The sequence below is a fragment of the Platalea leucorodia genome (assembly GCF_965183815.1).
Source record: "Platalea leucorodia genome assembly, chromosome: 7".
NCBI classification, from domain to species: Eukaryota; Metazoa; Chordata; class Aves; order Pelecaniformes; family Threskiornithidae; genus Platalea; species Platalea leucorodia.
This window is the reverse complement of record NC_138829.1, coordinates 17,541,939-17,560,091: the sequence shown is the minus strand read 5'-3', so window position 1 is coordinate 17,560,091 and position 18,153 is coordinate 17,541,939. Positions and strand designations below refer to the sequence as shown.

Here is an 18,153-nt window from a genome sequence, read left to right as displayed (position 1 = left end):
ATCACATAGGTTTTTTTCTATTGGAATTTTACCACCTTCACTGTACAAGGTAAATTTGTTACGGAATGAAGTCAAGCTCTCATAGTGACCTATTGTTTTTAAAACTGCGTTTTCTTTGTAGAAAAGGTTGGAAGATTAGTGAATGAAGGTGGACTGTTTGTGCTGAGTCAGTGGTTTCACAGGAGAAGTACACTTAGGCGCCAAGTCAAATTGCACTCTATCCCTGTCTTTGTCAGAGTCTAATGCCTTCTCTTAAATATTACCCACAGTACTGACTTCAGACTTTTTATAGGTGATCATTAGGTGGTCACTTATTTCAAAGTGCATTATTTCAAATTCAACAGTTATATTAGTAGACATGCTGAAATTTTCAGCTATCTATAAAATAAATGGGACATGTATCTTAGTACATAAAATGACATACAGTGCTACATACTTTCAAAAATTAGCTGTGCTCAAAACCCCATGTGCTTTCACGCTAATCACTATATAGCTCTGTTCCCTCTCTTTAAAACAATAAAATTAGTTCAAAGGGTTCTTTTTTAGCAACCATTGTAGAAATTCCAATTACTCATCCGTCTCACAAGGATTTGGGGAAAACAAATGGATTAATATTCACAAAGCAGTTAGATGCAAAGATTAGTTAGACGTATTTTTTTACATCACATAAAACTTTTCCAAATTTCAAAGGTTTTTCTATCTGTCACTTAAAATAAAACTGATATCTTTTGTTTGAATGCAAAGGGACAGAAAAAGACCCACACGGCAGTTTGTACATTTGTCCTCAGGCAGGAAAGTGGAATTTAAGAGACTCAGCTTCAAGTCTCAGTGTACCATTCCCAAGTGAATACCTTAACAGCAGACTATTTGAAAGTAGGTATCTGATCAAACACAATGATCTGGATGCCCTGTCTAGTTCAGAAAGTCCCTGAACTGCCTAGTGTCAGAAGCCAAGAGGATATACTAGGGGAAAAAACATTTTTGGAGAAAGAAGAGCAGGCTTAGGATGACCTACATTTAGCTCTGAATAAGAGTTTTAATGTTCTGTGTTCTTATGGGAAAACACATCTCTCAGGTTGGTATAATATCTGCTGCACTGTAAATTCAATTTCTCTATTGTAATCTAGCCCAATACTTAATTGTTTTCATAAAAAAAATGGAGCAGCTCTATAAGGAGATATTAAGAGATACAGATACAGGAATGGTTGGTGGTAAATGCATTCAGCCACATAACCGAGTTGACCATAGATATGTTTAGGTGTACCTCTTTTATCTTTCTTTTGTTCAGAAAGTCACTCCTGGTGCTAAATATACACATACTAAAATACAAAAAAAAGTCAGTTCCAAAGAAACATTATTTTCTGACTTGAATGATGGAAAAATTTAATATCCAACTATATAAGCAGTTGACAGAAATGACACTTACTGAGAGAAGAATTTGAAAATTGTACAATGAGAGTTGCAATTGAATAGATGCTCATGAATGAGTGTCACCATCTATGCACTCACTAAGGCAGGGAACTTGTGAGAAAATAGTAATTGAGTATATATTTAGACTGTGTCATCATAATGTAAATTTACATATGTGCTGATTAAACCTTGCACTGACCATCTTAAATCTGGCAAATCCTAGCTTTTAGTTTATTGGCTCTGCAACATGAGTAAGGTAACTTTTAAGATGTTTATTTTTCTAAGTAATTATGTGTGTTTGTGAAGAATGGAAGATTGAGCAGTAATATGTTGTTTAATAATTAAAATATCATCAGGGGTGAAGAATTTCTCATTTCATATATTTATGTTGTTCCAGGAACTTGTCAAAATGCAAAGTTACTTTGGTGCAGAACTGAGGTCTTTACTTACCATACTCATGAGTTCAAACATTTTGTTTGCCCCATTTCAGAGATATTTATGCCTATTAAAATATTCCTGCTTTTTAAAAATAACATAGATGCCAGAAAAAGAAAACCTCAGTAAATCCTGATCCAGCACTCACAAGGAGGTGATAAGAAAATGACCATTAGCTTTAGTGTCATTTGCTAGACCTCAGGTAATACTCAGACAATAGAAAATGCAAGAATTATGCTGAAGATGCATAACTTAATGGTGAATCACAAAAGAGATGAGTACCTGTTTTTAAGCACCTTATGGAATAGGAAAGGATCACAAAGAGCACTGGTTGAGTATTTCATCCCACAAGAGACCTTACTTTTGTAGAGCAAACGTGCTTTTCTAATTTTCTGTTGAAGAGTTGCCATTAGATCATGAATCATCCTAGTGCAGAAATTGATATGATTCATAAACAGTGCGTTCCATCAAGTAGTCCGATCTTGTATTATTATGCTATGTAGCTTTATTATCTTCTTTTAAATGTTTTCATTTTTATGAGATTAAGATGTTTTCTTTTAGGATGAGAATTGCTGTTTTTCTTGAGTTCACATTACTGTAATATGACTGATTTCAACATGCAATTGGTTAAAACTATTTTCCAGAACTTTATAGATTCATCAATAAAAATACCCAGCTTTATAAACAGCATTTAAGAATTTTGCATCTTGCCTATAGACATACAGATAGTGCCTGATTTTATTTGACTTTCAATTAAAACCTAGTTCAAGAATGAGGGGTACAGGTTTTCCATCCTGTAAAAAGTGGGAGTAGGTTTATTGTTGCATAGAAATCAATTTCTTACTAATAAATTGATATCAGTATTTTATAAGGTGTCCACAACTGACCTTTAAGACATTCACACGGGTGTGTGACCATGTTGTAACAATTACATGCATAAGTATCTTAGTGTCTTTCATCCAGTCCTATAATTGCATAGGAAGTTGAGCACAAGATGAAGTAGTTCTGCCACTGATCTGCTACACTTTGAGTGGTTACTCACAGCTTCTAATCATGTTTTCCTTCTGCTGTTTAAGCTGGTAAGAGTTCTGAGGTCCAGCGGGACTGGCACATGATTTAGGTGCCATTTCTAAGACGAAGCTAGTAGGTACCCTAACACTGGTGTATTACCATGAAAGATTCCATCAGAAGTTTTAAAAGGGTGAAACAGAACAATGTCTTGCTTTGTTTGTAAATGATATTGTAAAATATTGATGCAAATACTTCCACAGAGTTGTGAAAGTTAAGCCCTGTTCTTCCAAAGGTCTCTGACCATTACCAACAGTTGTTAATTGACATAGCCACAACTCTGCAAACCTGAAGAACAGTATATTTAAAGATTAAAAAATTAAGGCTATGAAAAGTGCAGAAATTGCTCAAGTGACATGATCAACAGAAGACCTAGAAATAACACTGTAAAGAGCTCTAAGCTTCTCTCTCTTCCCTGTCTCCACTTTCCTCAGATTTTATCATGGGTTAAGCTGGAGACCTCTGGCATTATTTGTAGCCATGAGTAGACTGCTTGTACTACCTTAACCATCTCACTTAGAGGGATATCTGCATGACCTTCTGTAGAAAACTTAATGGAGAAACACACCCTGCTTATGAAGAATGCCCTCAGAATGTGTCCATCTGGCTTTTTCAGTGGGTTCAGTAGAGCAGCTAGTGATTTTTCAAGTACAGCAGCTAAGAGTTATATTAAAATGTTGCATGCAATAGCAGTTTATTGTGTTATGTTATTTAATAATATAGCAACAACATATTATGTGTGTTTCTTCTTTTTTATGAAGAAAAAACAGAAAATCAAACTCTTAGATCTTCTGACAGAAAAAGAAGGGAACCAGAGACTGGTGGAAGCAACGTTCTGGTGCGATAAAGTGGGAGCAGCAGATGGGACTCTTTAATGCCTGGAATGAATAAAATGCATCTTGCAATGGTAAAACTTTTTATCTTTTAAATAAAATCCCAAGCTGTAAAATATGTCCCGATAAGTAATTTAATGGTTGCAAAATTCTAACGTTGTAGTGAAATGTTATGAAATATAACTTCAGCTATGTGCTCTTAACTGCTGCAGCTAAAGAGAGGATTTTGTTTTCTTCAATTATGCCTTTGTAGTTCAAATTCTTGGATTTAGAACGCACATATCCATTACTTAATTGGCTTATTTACAATTCTAGCAATTCTTAGCACCCATGTTTTATGCAAGAAAGAGAAGGAATTGTTATGAATATGAAAAAGTAATCACACATTTTAAAGAACCTTCAAACCTAATTTCAAACCAAAGTCCAGAACCATTGAGCAGTCTATAAAAAACGTAAACTTCAGTAGCATTGTGCTGTGAATTTGGAGGTAATGTTTTTGCAAGTACTATGTAAAGTTCATAAAAATCCTGTGTAAGTTTCAAAGCAGTCTAAAAGCAGATTTCTCCAGATAATATAAAAAAAAGTTTTATTTAATAAGTTTTGTTGTATAAATACTTGTTTTAATTTTTAGTATTTCAGATTGTATTTTCACTTGAATAATTTATAATGATGAATCTAGTTTTTAATCAGCTGCTATTGCAAGCTATCATGCTTCAGTGATGTCATCTGCATTTGTTTGTATTAATGCTAATGTTTCTATCAAAATTGTCTGTGGAAAAACATGCAATTCTATTTTAAAAAGTTCTATTTATGCCAATACTTGAGAGAGAGCCTATGAAGCTATTGTCAGCTTCTCTATTTCAGAATGGAAGCAGCATAAATATATTGATATCAGAAATATGTGGTTTTTAAAATTTATTGGTGTATGATAAAGATGATCTGATCTGTGAATGCATATGCGTGTGTGGTTACTTTTTATAATGTAAAAATATGAATGATGATTTACTCAAAATAAAACCTAGGACAATGCTGTACATGCATGTTCTTGAAAAAAAATTTCTCAGGGCATCTTTTATAATTAAAATAAATAAAAGCATTTGCCTATAGAAGGTATTTATTTTAAATAGTAATAATACTGGATGTATGCTGTCTTGTGTGAAGTACAAAATGTGTCTTTGGATTTAGCAGTGTTTTACTGTCTGAATTCTTAAGCTTCTTACAGTGCAGTTGGATTTAGGTGTATTCTCTGTCTTTAGTCACAGACATTGTTGGGATTCTGTGGAAACATTCAGGTTTTCAGTTTGTTCTGCAGCCTGGCATAGGATCTTGTAAATCACAGATTGCTTTAAAAGCTTCTTCAAGTATTATGATGTTTAACATGCAATATTGATGCAAATATACGGATGACCTATGCTGGCTCCTCCCAGGTTCTGCTTTTGTCTCATTAATGAAAGCAGATACTCCCAGGTCCCCAGGGACAACTAACTCAACGTGCCAGCTACAGCTGCTCACCCATGGGCCACAGGAGAGTGCTCAATCTGTTCTCAGCCTGACTTCTGCCAGGGACCAAACTCAGGTCAGCAGTACCCAGCTGCAGGACAGTACTCAAAACTGTGTTTGACCCTCAGATGCCTTTAGTAGAGCAATGTAGAACAGCCAGTAAGTTCAGAAACTTGAATCCAAGCTGTTTCTCCCCTTAATAAGCATGTAATGAGTTCTGTATACAGTCTGTCATTTGTTTCTTATTGGCTGTCATTTGTCTGTCATTTTTAACTGATTGATTTATTTAATGCTGATAACATGTGCTCCACTCAATAAGCCTACAATGTATTAAATTCCTGCTATGTAATCTTTAAATGCTCTATTTAGACATTTTTTGGTCTGCACATCTTCCTTGTACAATACTCTTGCTATCTCGTGTATACTTTCATCAGTCCTTCACACTACAGACCTCCATCCCAGCAATCTTCTTCGGGGCTGCTTACTTCTGGGTTACTTCTGTTGGACAGTGCCAATACTTTTGAACCTTTCGTAGCATTGTTTTTACCTGCAACTCAGAATAACAGCTGGAGGTCAAGTGTACAGTGATAATTGAGTGGTTCTCTGTAGCAACATTCCTCCTGTTAATCATTCGGAGGCAGGAAGGAGTGATTTTCTTTCTGGGTACATTCATACTGCAGTGTGGAGTTAGGTTAGGTGCACCTTCCTAGTCTAGTCAGATACCTCAGTCTGCCTGCTAAATCCTTTTGTGAGTGGCTTACACCAGTGTCTGGGTTGCTGTGGGTAGGCATCTAATGGTGAGGTGGTTTTTAGAGATGTTTGCCAGCTTTACCCTGTAATGTATGTGTTGTATCTTCTCTTGCGGATGCATCTGTCTATGTGCATTTACTGATAGACACCTTTGAAGCTTCTGTGCCAAATGATTTTGAAAACTCTTCTGCCCCCTTTTGGGCAGCTATCTTGTGAAGGCTGTATGAGCAAGTAGAATAATGCTTCGATCTGTTATATAGAGCTAGAAGTAGCTTTTTGTGTTGTTTAAAACTTTATATATAGGACTCTGCCACTAATTAAAATTCACTAAATGTTAAAGATTTTGCTGTTCTATTGAAATCACTGCACTACTTGAATAAGGTGAACTGTATTTACATCATGGAAATATTTTTCTGAAACATTTTGGCAAAATTCTGCTAGCATTGAGGTCAGTAGGCTCTTAAGTCTCATTGCAACCGAAGATAACATTGAGGAATATCAAGCTGCAGTGTTTGGGAATGAGCTTCCTGAATATTTTGGCATATGAATCTTTGGTTTTCATTCAGACTTATCACTAAAACATTGAATTTTAGAAGTTCAGTTCTGTGGGGATTTTTTAATTTGCCTAGTAGCTTTTACAGAACATATTTTTGTCACTTAGTGCCTTAGTGAATTTACCTTGTCACTTGGGCATTAATAAAATACTAATAGGATGACCTACTGCTAGCTGGAGAGACAAAACAGGTTTTCACATTTTCATATTTCACTGTCTTTTTATTCTAATGTAAATTAATCAAATAGAAATAAAGCCTCTTACATACCCCAAAATAGAAACTGTTACCTTTATTCACATCTGTGTTGGATCAACCACCCTGCCAATGAACAGTAATGTTTTAAAAGTTTCTTCAAAAATCATAAAAAGGAATGGGCGGTCCACCTTGATGACAGGAGGCACTGTGAATGCAGTTATTTCTGACCCACTAGCTGCTGTGGCCTCAGTTCCTTCTTCATCCACTTCGATTACTGCCTTTTGGACAACCTGAAATGCAAAGTAGAAATAAAACGTGACAGAAATAAATATTAACATGAAGAATGTTTTGCAAAGTGCAGGGCATTTCATTGAAGTAGGCTTCTATTAAGGATTAAAATGAGTTGGTCTGTGCAATCTAGCTCTGTCTGTTAGACTGGTAGGCCCATATGCTGTCTACTTCAGCAGCAGAGGAGGTGGTACAGCCACCGTGACCACAGTACTTACAGTGTGGGTACTAGTTCAGGTGTCATTGTGCTTTTACATGTTTCTGAGTATAGGCCTCACTTAGAGATTTTGTTCTGGCAGGTGGTAGCATGAAGCAGCCATTGCATTTGTACAGTGCTCCTCTTTGACACCTGACTGTACACGGGAGAGTTTCTTAGAAGCAGGCGGTGTGTTTTCATCAGTCACAAACACTGACTGGCTGGATATGTCATTCACAGCTGATTTTGTGAGAGCTTAGGCAAATGCACCAACCTTGGCTTTTTTTCCTGTATGTTTCTAATTGGTACATTTGGTAGCACGGAGTAAATATGTACAGCAATGAGGTACAATCCTGGATTGGTCTGAGGACTTCCCCTTCCCACTGAAATTGCAGCCTGGCAGGATCTGATTCTTTTCCCTTTTTGTTCTTTCAGCCTGCATGTACCTCTGAGTACTTCCCCTGTATTTGGGTCTGTATTGATGAACTGCCTAGTCAGCTAGTGCATTCCCAGCTCCCAAACTCCTAATTCTAGGAATGACTTAGGTGAAGACAGTTGAAGGACTTCAGTGTTGAGCTCTCTGCTAAACATTCTTAAATAATGAAGCTGGCTATCATGATTCACAGCGACAGGATGCTCCTGTGGCACTTTGTAGCTGATGCACATATTGCTTATAATATCAGTTAGCAGCTACTATTCAAGTGTGATTTTTTCATAACACAACAGAATTAACTGCTGAGAATAGCATGGAATAGTTATATGATCAAAAGGAGGGGAGAAAAGTGCTGCAGTTTGCCATTGTATTTCCCAAAAGTGAAATAGTTTATACCAAACTGAAAATCAGTGCAATTTTATCTGTTAAATATTTATTCTTAGGATGTTATGTTTTCCCAGAAAGGTTATTTTGTTAAGTCAGCACAATTTTGAAAATCTGTAGTTCAGGGCCTAGAGTTTTTGAAACTTGTATAGAAGTGTTTATCATACCACCTATTAACAGTTTTGGCAAATCACAAAGGCCTCTGTAAGGAGTAGGTGTAGGGAGACTTGTAACAGCAGCACCAGTAGCTTAGAAGGATTCTTGCTGATAGGGTACAAATACTTGGAGGGAGGGGGCAAAGAAGATGGAGCCAGGCTCTTTTCAGTGGTGCCCAGTGGCAGGACAAGAGGCAGTGGGCGCAAACCAAAACACAGGAGGTTCCCTCTGAACATCAGGAAACTTTTTCACTGTGAGGCTGACTGAGCACTGGCACAGGTTGCCCAGAGAGGCTGTGTAGTCTCCCTCTTTGGAGATATTTAAAAGCCATCTGGACATGGTCCGCAGCAACCGGCTCTCAGTGGCCCTGCTTGAGCAGGGGGGTTGGACCAGATGACCTCCAGAGGTCCAACCTCAACCATTCTGTGATTCTGTGAAGTCTGTCCCAGAGTTAAGGACCTAGGTTATCCACGTTGTACAACCACAAGCAGTTGCATTATATAAATTCCTTACATAGTTTTATGAAGCTATGTTTTTAAATCCTGTGTCAAATTAATCTCATTTGCCTCTTTTTTCCTCAACTGTTTATAAATCCAGCTTGTTGCAGAAATTTTGTTACTTTTACTCTAATATGTGACATTGCACTTAGCATTAATTGCATTTCATCTTGTTCTGGACACTCTGGTTCTTGAGGTCACCAGTTTCTCTATGTGGTATCTCTTTTATCTTCTTTCTTTGACCATGCCTCTTAATTTTCTATCATCAGCAAATTGTCTTTTGTATCGACTAGCCACTTCTTCTTAATGGGACATCTCTGGTTACATAGACCTGTTCCTTCTTGACATTGGTGTGATTGTCAAGTCCTTTCTCTTCCATTCTTTTCTGCCTCTGTTTTCTGTCGGTCTTCTGAAATTCATCTTTGCTCTCCCTTAAACAGTGGTACTGAGTTATCTTCTCCTCTTTTTCATGTGGGCTGTGTTCCTCTCTTCTTAGCCATTCACCACCCTTGCATTTGCCTGTTTAAGTATTGATCCTTGAAAGTTTCAGTGTATGAAATAGAACACTGGAATGGGTTGGAATACAACTGTGTTGTGCTTATGCCTTGCTGTGAGATTCTGTTTTTTCTCTGCCAAGGTGTGCAGAAGGCTTTCCTTTCTCACTGTTACCTTTTTTGGATTTTATTATTTGAACTTTCTAAAGTTCTTTATTTGTTAAGAAGAATACCTGTTCCTGGAGTGTGTGTGAAGGATTCCCCCTTTGGGTTTCCTTCCTTGCTCTGGCTTTTGCCATTTGACTGTCATTTACAATGTCTTTCTTGTTCACCATTTTTGTTTAATTGTACTCCTTCCCTGCCAACTATATTCTTCTTGAGGCAGAGCTTTCCTCCTGTGATGGGTTAGCTTTGGAAGGTGTTAAGCACGGGTGAAATGTAACCACCCCTTACTTCTACACACCTCATACTTGAAGTGGGATCCATACTGATTTAGGTGTGCAGATGGCATATACTTGGCAGATGAGGTCCTTTCCTGTTAGTGTCCCTGTAAGTGTATATGACATAGTCTCTTGGCTGGGCCATTTATATACTATTATAATCCAAATAGCAAATAATTTTAGAAGACTTACCTGTGAAACTGCTACATATCCTTGATCTGTGAGATGACTAAGATCTGCCATACGTGTAAAGAGATTTTTAATTCCAAGACCATGAAGCAATTTCTTCATTTTGTATTTTTGCTCTAGTTTGAACTTTGGAAATGAAATATCCACTTTTCTGTTTGAAAAAAAAAAAAGTTCAATGCAAACTTGGACTATATAGTAGGTCACTTGACAGCTGAAATGCACGCTACTCAGGAATTAAGCTTTACACAGAAAAAAAAGGGGCAAAAACTAAAAAGTCTTTGCTGGAATTTAGTTTGGCAGAATATCATCTGTGACCTGTTGGCTGCCAAAGGTGCAAGAAATCATTTCCTTCTCTGTATAAAATAATTCCACCAGCACTTACAGTGCCCTGATACCAGTGAAAAGAATTGTGACTTCAGGAATCACATTTCACAGGAATAATTTGAGTTCACATTTTCATATTCAAATTTATCCATTACTCTGGGTTTCCACTGGTCGGAAGGGTTTCATAAATACACTGCATATCTAGATTTATTGTGCACTTTGCCTGGCAGTGTTAAATTTAAGGAGAGACAAGGGAAGTACTAAGGAAGAATTTGGAAAGACTTGGAATGATAGTATCATACAATCATTTAGGTTGGAAAAGACCTTGAAGATCATCAAGTCCAACCGTTAACCTAGCACTGCCACGTCCACCACTAAACCATGTCCCCAAGCACCACATCTACACGTCTTTTAAATACCTCCAGGGATGGAGACTCAACCCCTTCCCTGGGCAGCCTGTTCCAATGCTTGACCACCCTCTCGGTGAAGAAGTTTTTCCTAATGTCTAACCTAAACCTCCCCTGGCGCAGCTTGAGGCCGTTTCCTCTTGTCCTATCGCTTGTTACTTGGGAGAAGAGAGCGACCCCCACCTTGCTACAGCCTCCTTTCAGGTAGTTGTAGGGAGTGACAAGGTTTCCCCTCAGCCTCCTCTTCTCCAGACTAAACAACCTCAGCTCCCTCTGCTGCTCGTCATCAGACTTGTGCTCTAGACCGTTTTCCAGCTTCACTGCCCTTCTCTGGACACACTCCAGCACCTCGATGTCCTTGTAGTGAGGGGCCCAAAACTGAACACAGTACTCGAGGTGCGGCCTCACCAGTGCTGAGTACAGGGGCACTATCACCTCCCTGGTCCTTCTGGCCACACTATTCCTGATACAAGCCAGGATGCTATTGGCCTTCTTGGCCACCTGGGCACATTGCTGCCTCACATTCAGCTGGCTTTCAACCAGCACCCCCAGGTCTTTTTCTGTCAGGCAGCTCTCCAGCCACTCTTCCCCAAGCCTGTAGTGTTGCATGGGGTTGTTGTGACCCAAGTGCAGGACCCAGCACTGAGCCTTGTTGAACCTTGTACAACTGGCCTTGGCCCATTGATCCAGCCTGTCCAGATCCCTCTGTAGGGCCTTCCTACCCTCCAGCAGATCGACACTTCCACCCAGCTTGGTGTCATCTGGAAACTTACTGAGGGTGCACTCAATCCCCTCATCCAGATCATCGATAAAGATATTAAACAGAACTGGCCCCAATACTGGAGCCCTAGGGAACACCACTTGGCACCGGCTGCCAACTGGATTTAACTCCGTTCACCGCTTGGTTGGCTATGTCCTCAGAGAGACAGACATTTCTAAGTGAGCCTTGCCACCTCAGAGCAGAAACTTTCACATGCACTTGGGCTGTGAGTAGGCCGTTAAAAGTCCTCTACTCTGTAGATACCTAATGCCCCAGAGACACCAGCATGTGAAAAGGGTTAGGAAGACCAGGTGATCTTTCTTGTGCTTTGTTGCTTCGCTGCAATAGACAGACATTAAGACCAACAGGTGTCAAAGCAATACCTGGTTTTCATGCTTCCAAGCCAGGATTCCACAAGCTCTGTAGTCAGATGGTCTTCAAGTGAAATGTAATCTCCCTCCTTCTCTGGGATGGCAATCAGCATGTGGGCTTTCCCTTTGTAGGGTAGCTTTATCACAGTGCATCTTAAGTTCTCATCAAAAGTTGAATTAACTTTATCTGACTTGAACATCATGGGTACCTGTACGCTTCTGTATTTGTTTATGTGGAAAGTCTCCATTTCTGTGAATTTGGAATTAAATGGATAGACCCACTTCCCTGAGGGCAGAAAGAAAATAAATAATTATATGCATTCAGACTTGTTCAGAAAAATGTTCAGAAACCCTTAAAATAAAAATAAAGGATATTTTCTGTATCTAGTTGAAGTGGATGCCAATTTTGTCTGTGCTAAGTGGATGACAATTGCAGTATATTTAGTGTATATGCTTTAAATTTTTTACAGCAGGAAAAGGAAGTAATCCACAAAATAAACTCCTTCATTTGCAGGGAAAGAAGGGAAATCTTTTTCTAAGGTTGATTAGTTGCCAGTCAAGTACAGAACTGATATCTTTTTTGTTTATTGAATCAGCATCTGTCTTTTATTAACATGTCACCTTCTCTGATACTCTCTACCAGCTGTTCAACATCCTGTTTTTAAATTAATTATACAGTCTTTTGGATGGGGATTCAGCAGGGCACTTACTTGTAAGGTGCACTGGAATGTGACCTCTTCTATACTAATGCTTCTGATCTCTACCATTGCTTTAAACGTAGCAACAGCCATTCTCTCTTTTCTCTGATTTTCTGCCAGGGATAGTAACCTCGGCATTGGACAAACTGCACTTTTGTAAATACGAAAGAATAAACTCAGTCTGTAGGGAGGCTGTATGGCTGAGGGGTAATGATGTTCTTTGTTCTCCTGTGTGCATTTATTTTAGTAGGGTTTCTGTGGGTGGCATCTGCTGAGTGCTTTGGGCTGGAGCAGTGGCTGTGATGGTGGGTTCTCTGCACAGCATTCCTCTCGCCCCCTTTGTCGCCCTAGCTCTTCGTCTTTGCTTGTTACCTAACTGCATGTCTCTGGCTTCTGTACAGCTGTTTCAGAGTAAAGGGTGGGCTAGGGCTCCCTGTCATTGCCAGGACCTCCTTTTGGGGTCCCTTATCTATCTTCTAAGCCAGCAGTCAGAAGGGCCGCAAAAGCAGGAAAAGGAGCATAAGATATTTGGCAGTAGAGGACCTCTCCACAGAGGTCTCTGTTTCTTTCCCTCACCTTGTAAGGTAATATAATGGGGTACTTTGTCACTTTAGTTCCTCTGGGGAAAAAGATTCTTTCAACTGAAATAGGAAATTATTTTTGTTTTCATGATTTTGTGTACTATGTAAAATCAGACAATGACTTTATGCCCAATATCCAGCATTCAAAAGACTATCATGATTAAGGCTTTTTCATTTTAATTGGTGAGTGAAAATTAAATATCCTTTTTAGTCATAAAGAGGGATCATGTGGAGATAGATTGGGATAGTTCAATGCAGGGATTTTTGTTCTTTTTGAGACTCTGTTGTATGGAAGAAAGCATAGAAAAATTGTGGTTCCCTATCATGAAAAATCATTTCCTATTAAATAAACCTAATAGAAGAAAGTAAATCTAGACAGAGACGTAGAGAAAAGAGGACATCTGAATTCATTTAAACTTCCCCTAATGTAGCTGAAATTAGAGTCCGATTCTTCTAATAAATAATCATTTTGCAAAGTAAAAACAACAGTTACCTTTAAAAACAATGTAGTCCACAAGTAGCAGTTTATTATGGCGGTCAAGCTCTTCAAAAAGCTCTGGGATTTTTCCTTTAGTACTTTTGTTAATATTTTGGTTTATGACAAATTTTGCCTGTGTAAAGTTTTGAAAGTCCACTCTCAGGAATTCCATATCAAAGTACTGCTTAGATAAGTTGAGGAAAGACTCCTTGAGTCTGAAGTCCTTTTGGATAAAAGAAAGAGTACCTTGCACAAGGAGAAGTTCTTCATTCGTTGTGATGTTATCTTTCAGTTGTTTAAACAAAGCTGGTAAATGATGGCGATCCACTCTGTCCTTCAAAGCATGGAAGTTTAGGCATTTTACTATTTGTCTGTGTGTTTCCCCTTTGGCTGCCAGCATATATGCAGTCATGAGAGCTGACACAGAAAGGGGAGAGATGATTACATTGTTATCATGTGTCATTGCAATTTTTCTGTAGAGGTTAAATCCAAAATTTGCAGTCTTTTCAGTGAAGTTGTAAAGAGTGAACTCTTCGAGACCTTGCTCTTCAAAAGGCTTAGAGATATTTTTAGGATGATGCCACTCTTCAGAAATATTGACATTTTTATTTCTTTCCAAGAAATTATTCTCTTTTTCCTTCTTTGGAGTTTTAGGTTTGATACCAGCCTTGCTGATTTCAACACATATTTCACTTAAGAGAAGTAGGTAAATTCCTGTTTTCATGCTGACATCCAGTAATGAGCTCTTTTTTTTTTCTAGTAAAGAAAATGGAGAAAGAAAAGAAAGGCAACACAATGATGTTTTAGTTTGTTCTTCTATTCACAATGCAAAAAGTTCATAGATGTAGCGAGGTGGTCTTTCTGCATCTTCCATGTATATAATCTAAACCTAAGTTCTGGTTCCTATCTGAAAGGTCAAGTTTAGATCAGTGAAAGAGACGTTTCCAACGTCATTAAGTAAATCCAGAAGAAATATCATGGTCTTCTGGTATTGGTGGTTCATGTTGGAAGTATTTCACTGATCTTCCCTTGCTAACTTGTAATCCTTTACAAAATCAAATCCTGATTTCAAGTACAATATGCAGCTCAAAGATAAAAAAATAGGCTTGCTGGGCCTGCATTGCAGCTTTCGCTCCTGTGAAATTGATGCCATCTCTAAGCACAAGAATTCCAGGCAGCATGTGATGGAAATGACATTTTCCCTGGAGAGCTTTGACACAGACTAATCCTAGAAAATGTGGATGGTGACCTACTGAAAGCTGAGAGACCTGTAACTCCCTTTCTGCACTTCATTGGCACTGGCAGGTGGATTGTGTTCTCCATGGTATGTGTCTTAATCATGGTTACCATTCTTGTTGGATCCGTCTTTTCCTGGCTAATGGTAGTGGCCCGACAGTTACCATCCCTTCTGTAGAAATGCTGACCCTTAACATCTGTTGCCTTATGTGTTTTATATTAGTGGCAAGCTGTATCAACAAGATTCAGCTCCTTAGGGAAAAAAACACTTGAGAAGCACAAAAAGTGTTTGATTTTCTCTATGATAAATGCCAACCCAGAAAACAATCTGGTTTTGAGAGTTAGGGAACATTATATTAAAAATTGTTTTTCTAAAACAGACATTTAAATACCTGTATACACAAAAATCAAACTACAGCCACTAGGTTTTGTTCCAGAAATGGTAACTTCCAAGAACCATGCAGAAAAATATCTATTTATGTAAATATTTATTAAATATGTCAGATGTAACTCAGAGAATGCTGGAGTTCTACAATGCGGATTATTTTTACAGACTTTGAAAAACAGAGTTTTGCCATGTGATTTATGCCTTGTTTTCCCAGAAAATTCTTTTAGAAGGATGTATTTATCTGGTTATGTAGAAAATTAAAATCAGACAAAACCAGTCTGTCTTTAGGAGACTGCCTTAAGCCAAACTCATCAGAATAAATCAGGATTAACTCCACTGATATATAGATTGCACAAAGCTGGTCTAAGGCAAGGCAGAATCTGTGCCTATGGGACTTTTACCCATTCATTCATCTAAACCAGTAAAAAACACAGTCTTGAAATAGGTAGCCATAGCATAACAGGGAACTACATAGTAATGACACCTAGTCAAGGGGAGCTGTTTTCGCATACGTGAAGGAAAACAAAGATCGTAATGTTAATGTGGCGCCACTAGCTCTTTGTCAAGCAAATATTCTTTCAGGGATACTATTATTGAAAGGTTGTGCTCAAAGACACCGATAGTTAAGTGCTTTTATCCTGTATCTTGCTCTTTGGTTCACGTGCTTACAGAAAAGTTCATTTGGGAAAAAAATGAGGCACAGTGCAGATTTTAATGATATCTGCAATCATACCTCTTGCCCGGTCAGCTCTTCCCTTGATACGTTGTGTCTGTAGGTTGTTGGAGCACTGGGCTTCGGCTCTCATGACAAGTATAAAAAACCTTCTATCATCTAGCTCATTTTTAGTATCGATAAAACATCTGGGGCTTAGTATAGAAGCAATAGGTAAAGCATTTCTACAAATGTGAAGAGTGTACTGATGCGACCCTGGAGAATCAGGAATGATTTAGACATAGGAAATTTTTGCCAGTGAACCTGATCAGCACTCCACTGCCAAAAGCAACCTCAGAAAGAAAGTCGAAGTTCTGTGAAAACCTAGATAAATATTGTTAAGACATACCAGGTTTTGTACGCAACGTACACAGCAGTGGTCAAGGAGACATTACGGCTACTGTGTTTGAGTCCCTAGGGATAGCACCTTAATATAGGGCTGCATCAAGAGGACCAGCCTCTAGCTCAGCAAGAGAACAAGGCTGAAGTTCTAACCTCGGTATCTGTACAGAGCAAGGTGTTGCAGCTGCTAGTGTACTTCTGTCGAGAGCCTAGTGAGTCGATGTGAAATTTAACCACGCCCTGCAAAGATTATGGGGCCCAGGACTGAAAATACAATGTCATTGTGAGGAATGCTTGCCTTTCATCATTTCATTTCACTTTTCATCCTTCTGCTATAGGTTGTTTATTACTCCATTCAGATGATTCTCCTGATCGCATGCCATAGGATTCCCTGTTCTTTTATACTTCACTGTCCAGCAAATGCTGAAGCAGGTTTGGCAGTGCTGTCTCCTCCCTGAAAATACCATGTTTCAATATCAAATAGCACAAGGATGAAACAGTTGTTCTGTGCTTAAAAATACAATATTTTACACAAGATGTGATTTCTGAGCAAAGTTAATACAGGGTCTCTCATCTGTCCAATAAAATATTTGGAGAGAACTGGACACATCTTACAGAAGGCCTAAGGCAAACTTTAGCATCGGGCTTTGCTTGTGTAAATTTGCACATGCAAACGCACTTTTCAAGCATAAAATGCAAATATGCTTATCATTCATCTTTCCATCAAAGCAATATATGAATTTCTGCCCCATACAGCAGCGTTGAATTGCACCTTATGGAAAAATCTTGAATGGCCATGATCTTTGGAGACACATTTTCCCGTTGTAAATTAAACAGGATGTTCAAGACCAGCATGCCTGCACAGAATCCTTTTGTATAGCAGTGGCATGCAAACGGATAAATGAGATGAAAAGATGGATTATATGGCCCATCATTAAAGTAGTAAGTGATTCAACAATCTAGAAAACACATGGCAACTATTAACTACTCCTTTTAAGTTAAGGATCTATATCAGCAAATTACGGTCATTGTATAATTTGTGATTTGGCATATGGGAAAGCTGGTTTTATTTGATTGCTGTTTATTCAGCGTTCAGCTGAATTTCACAGTTGCCTGATTCAGGCTGTGGGAGTTAGTCCTGAAAAGGTATGTTGATGTGAGTGCTGAGACATTTGGGTGCCAAGTCACAGGGTGCTATTGGCAGTCAGGTGCTGTGCTATTTTCTTTTGAGATAATAGGTCACGTTCTGTACTTGGTGCAACACAGATGGGTTGTAATGACTTAATCGGGATGCAGTGAAATCTCTGAATGTTATGCCTCCTCTTGAGTGCATGGCAGCCAGGGAACAGAGTAAAATATGCAGCGTACTGTGATTGTGAATATTTTTTCTTTATTTTTCTTTCCCATTAACTGTTGCTTTATTTTCAATGAGATTCCCAGTGTCTGGATTCTGCAGGACTGGAACAGGAAAGGGGATGACTTGACTTCAGCTGCTGCCTTGCTGGCCGAGTGGTGCATGCAATTTCTGCAGGGTTGGAATACTTGCTCTCCCCTGATGGGTGGCAAGCAGTGCTGTTCAGAGCTGTTACAGTAACTGCAGGCATTTCCACTCCTTAGGTAGTGACCCACTTCTGTGGGAAGTAACACAGGCACCGAGGTACTGTTCCTGCCACAACGCTATGCCTGCCCGGGCAGCAAAGAAGGAGGTCTTTTCCCCTGGGAGTCATCCCTACTTCAAAGAGGTATCCTTGGACACTGCCGAGTCAGCTCTAGCATAGAGACAGAGACTGGAAAATTTTGCTTTTGACCATATTCAGTCACAGAGAAAGGGCTTTCTGCAACAGCGGCAGTCCCTCTAAGAGCATCAGGCCTCACTGCTCACTAGACGTTGCAGAGCACCATCTCTTCCCTATCTTTTCTGGGGGTAGTGCAATTCCTGTGCAACATCTGACAGTGTTGCATGTGGCAGACATCACTGTTGTGTCTCTCTCTGAGAGGTCTGGGACAGTACTTGGCTCAGGAAGGCCACCAGAT

General features: G+C 38.9%; 2 protein-coding genes across 6 annotated transcripts in view; one reads left to right on the top strand and one right to left on the bottom strand.

Moving 5' to 3' along the window:
• PPP4R4 (protein phosphatase 4 regulatory subunit 4) overlaps positions 1-18,153 on the top strand; it is a 104,285-nt gene that overhangs the window by 68,756 nt on the left and 17,376 nt on the right. For 3 of the 5 annotated variants that reach the window (XM_082316800.1, XM_082316799.1, XM_082316802.1), the window contains one exon: positions 3,675-5,550. In XM_082316800.1, the coding sequence (XP_082172926.1) occupies positions 3,675-3,699 (25 nt within the window). In that variant the 3' untranslated portion in view covers positions 3,700-5,550. Of the gene's footprint in view, positions 1-3,674; positions 5,551-18,153 lie in introns of those variants that run through there. The other 2 variants (XR_014228699.1, XR_014228700.1) reach the window with 1 other exon arrangement.
• Positions 6,844-17,712, bottom strand: SERPINA10 (serpin family A member 10; the record flags this gene model as incomplete). Its single annotated transcript, XM_082317373.1, has 5 exons — positions 17,667-17,712; positions 13,457-14,197; positions 11,697-11,970; positions 9,826-9,973; positions 6,844-7,035 (listed from the first exon to the last, which is right to left on the bottom strand). Exons 2-5 carry the CDS (start codon positions 14,163-14,165, stop codon positions 6,844-6,846), a joined length of 1,323 nt encoding a protein of 440 aa, XP_082173499.1. The 5' UTR covers positions 14,166-14,197; positions 17,667-17,712.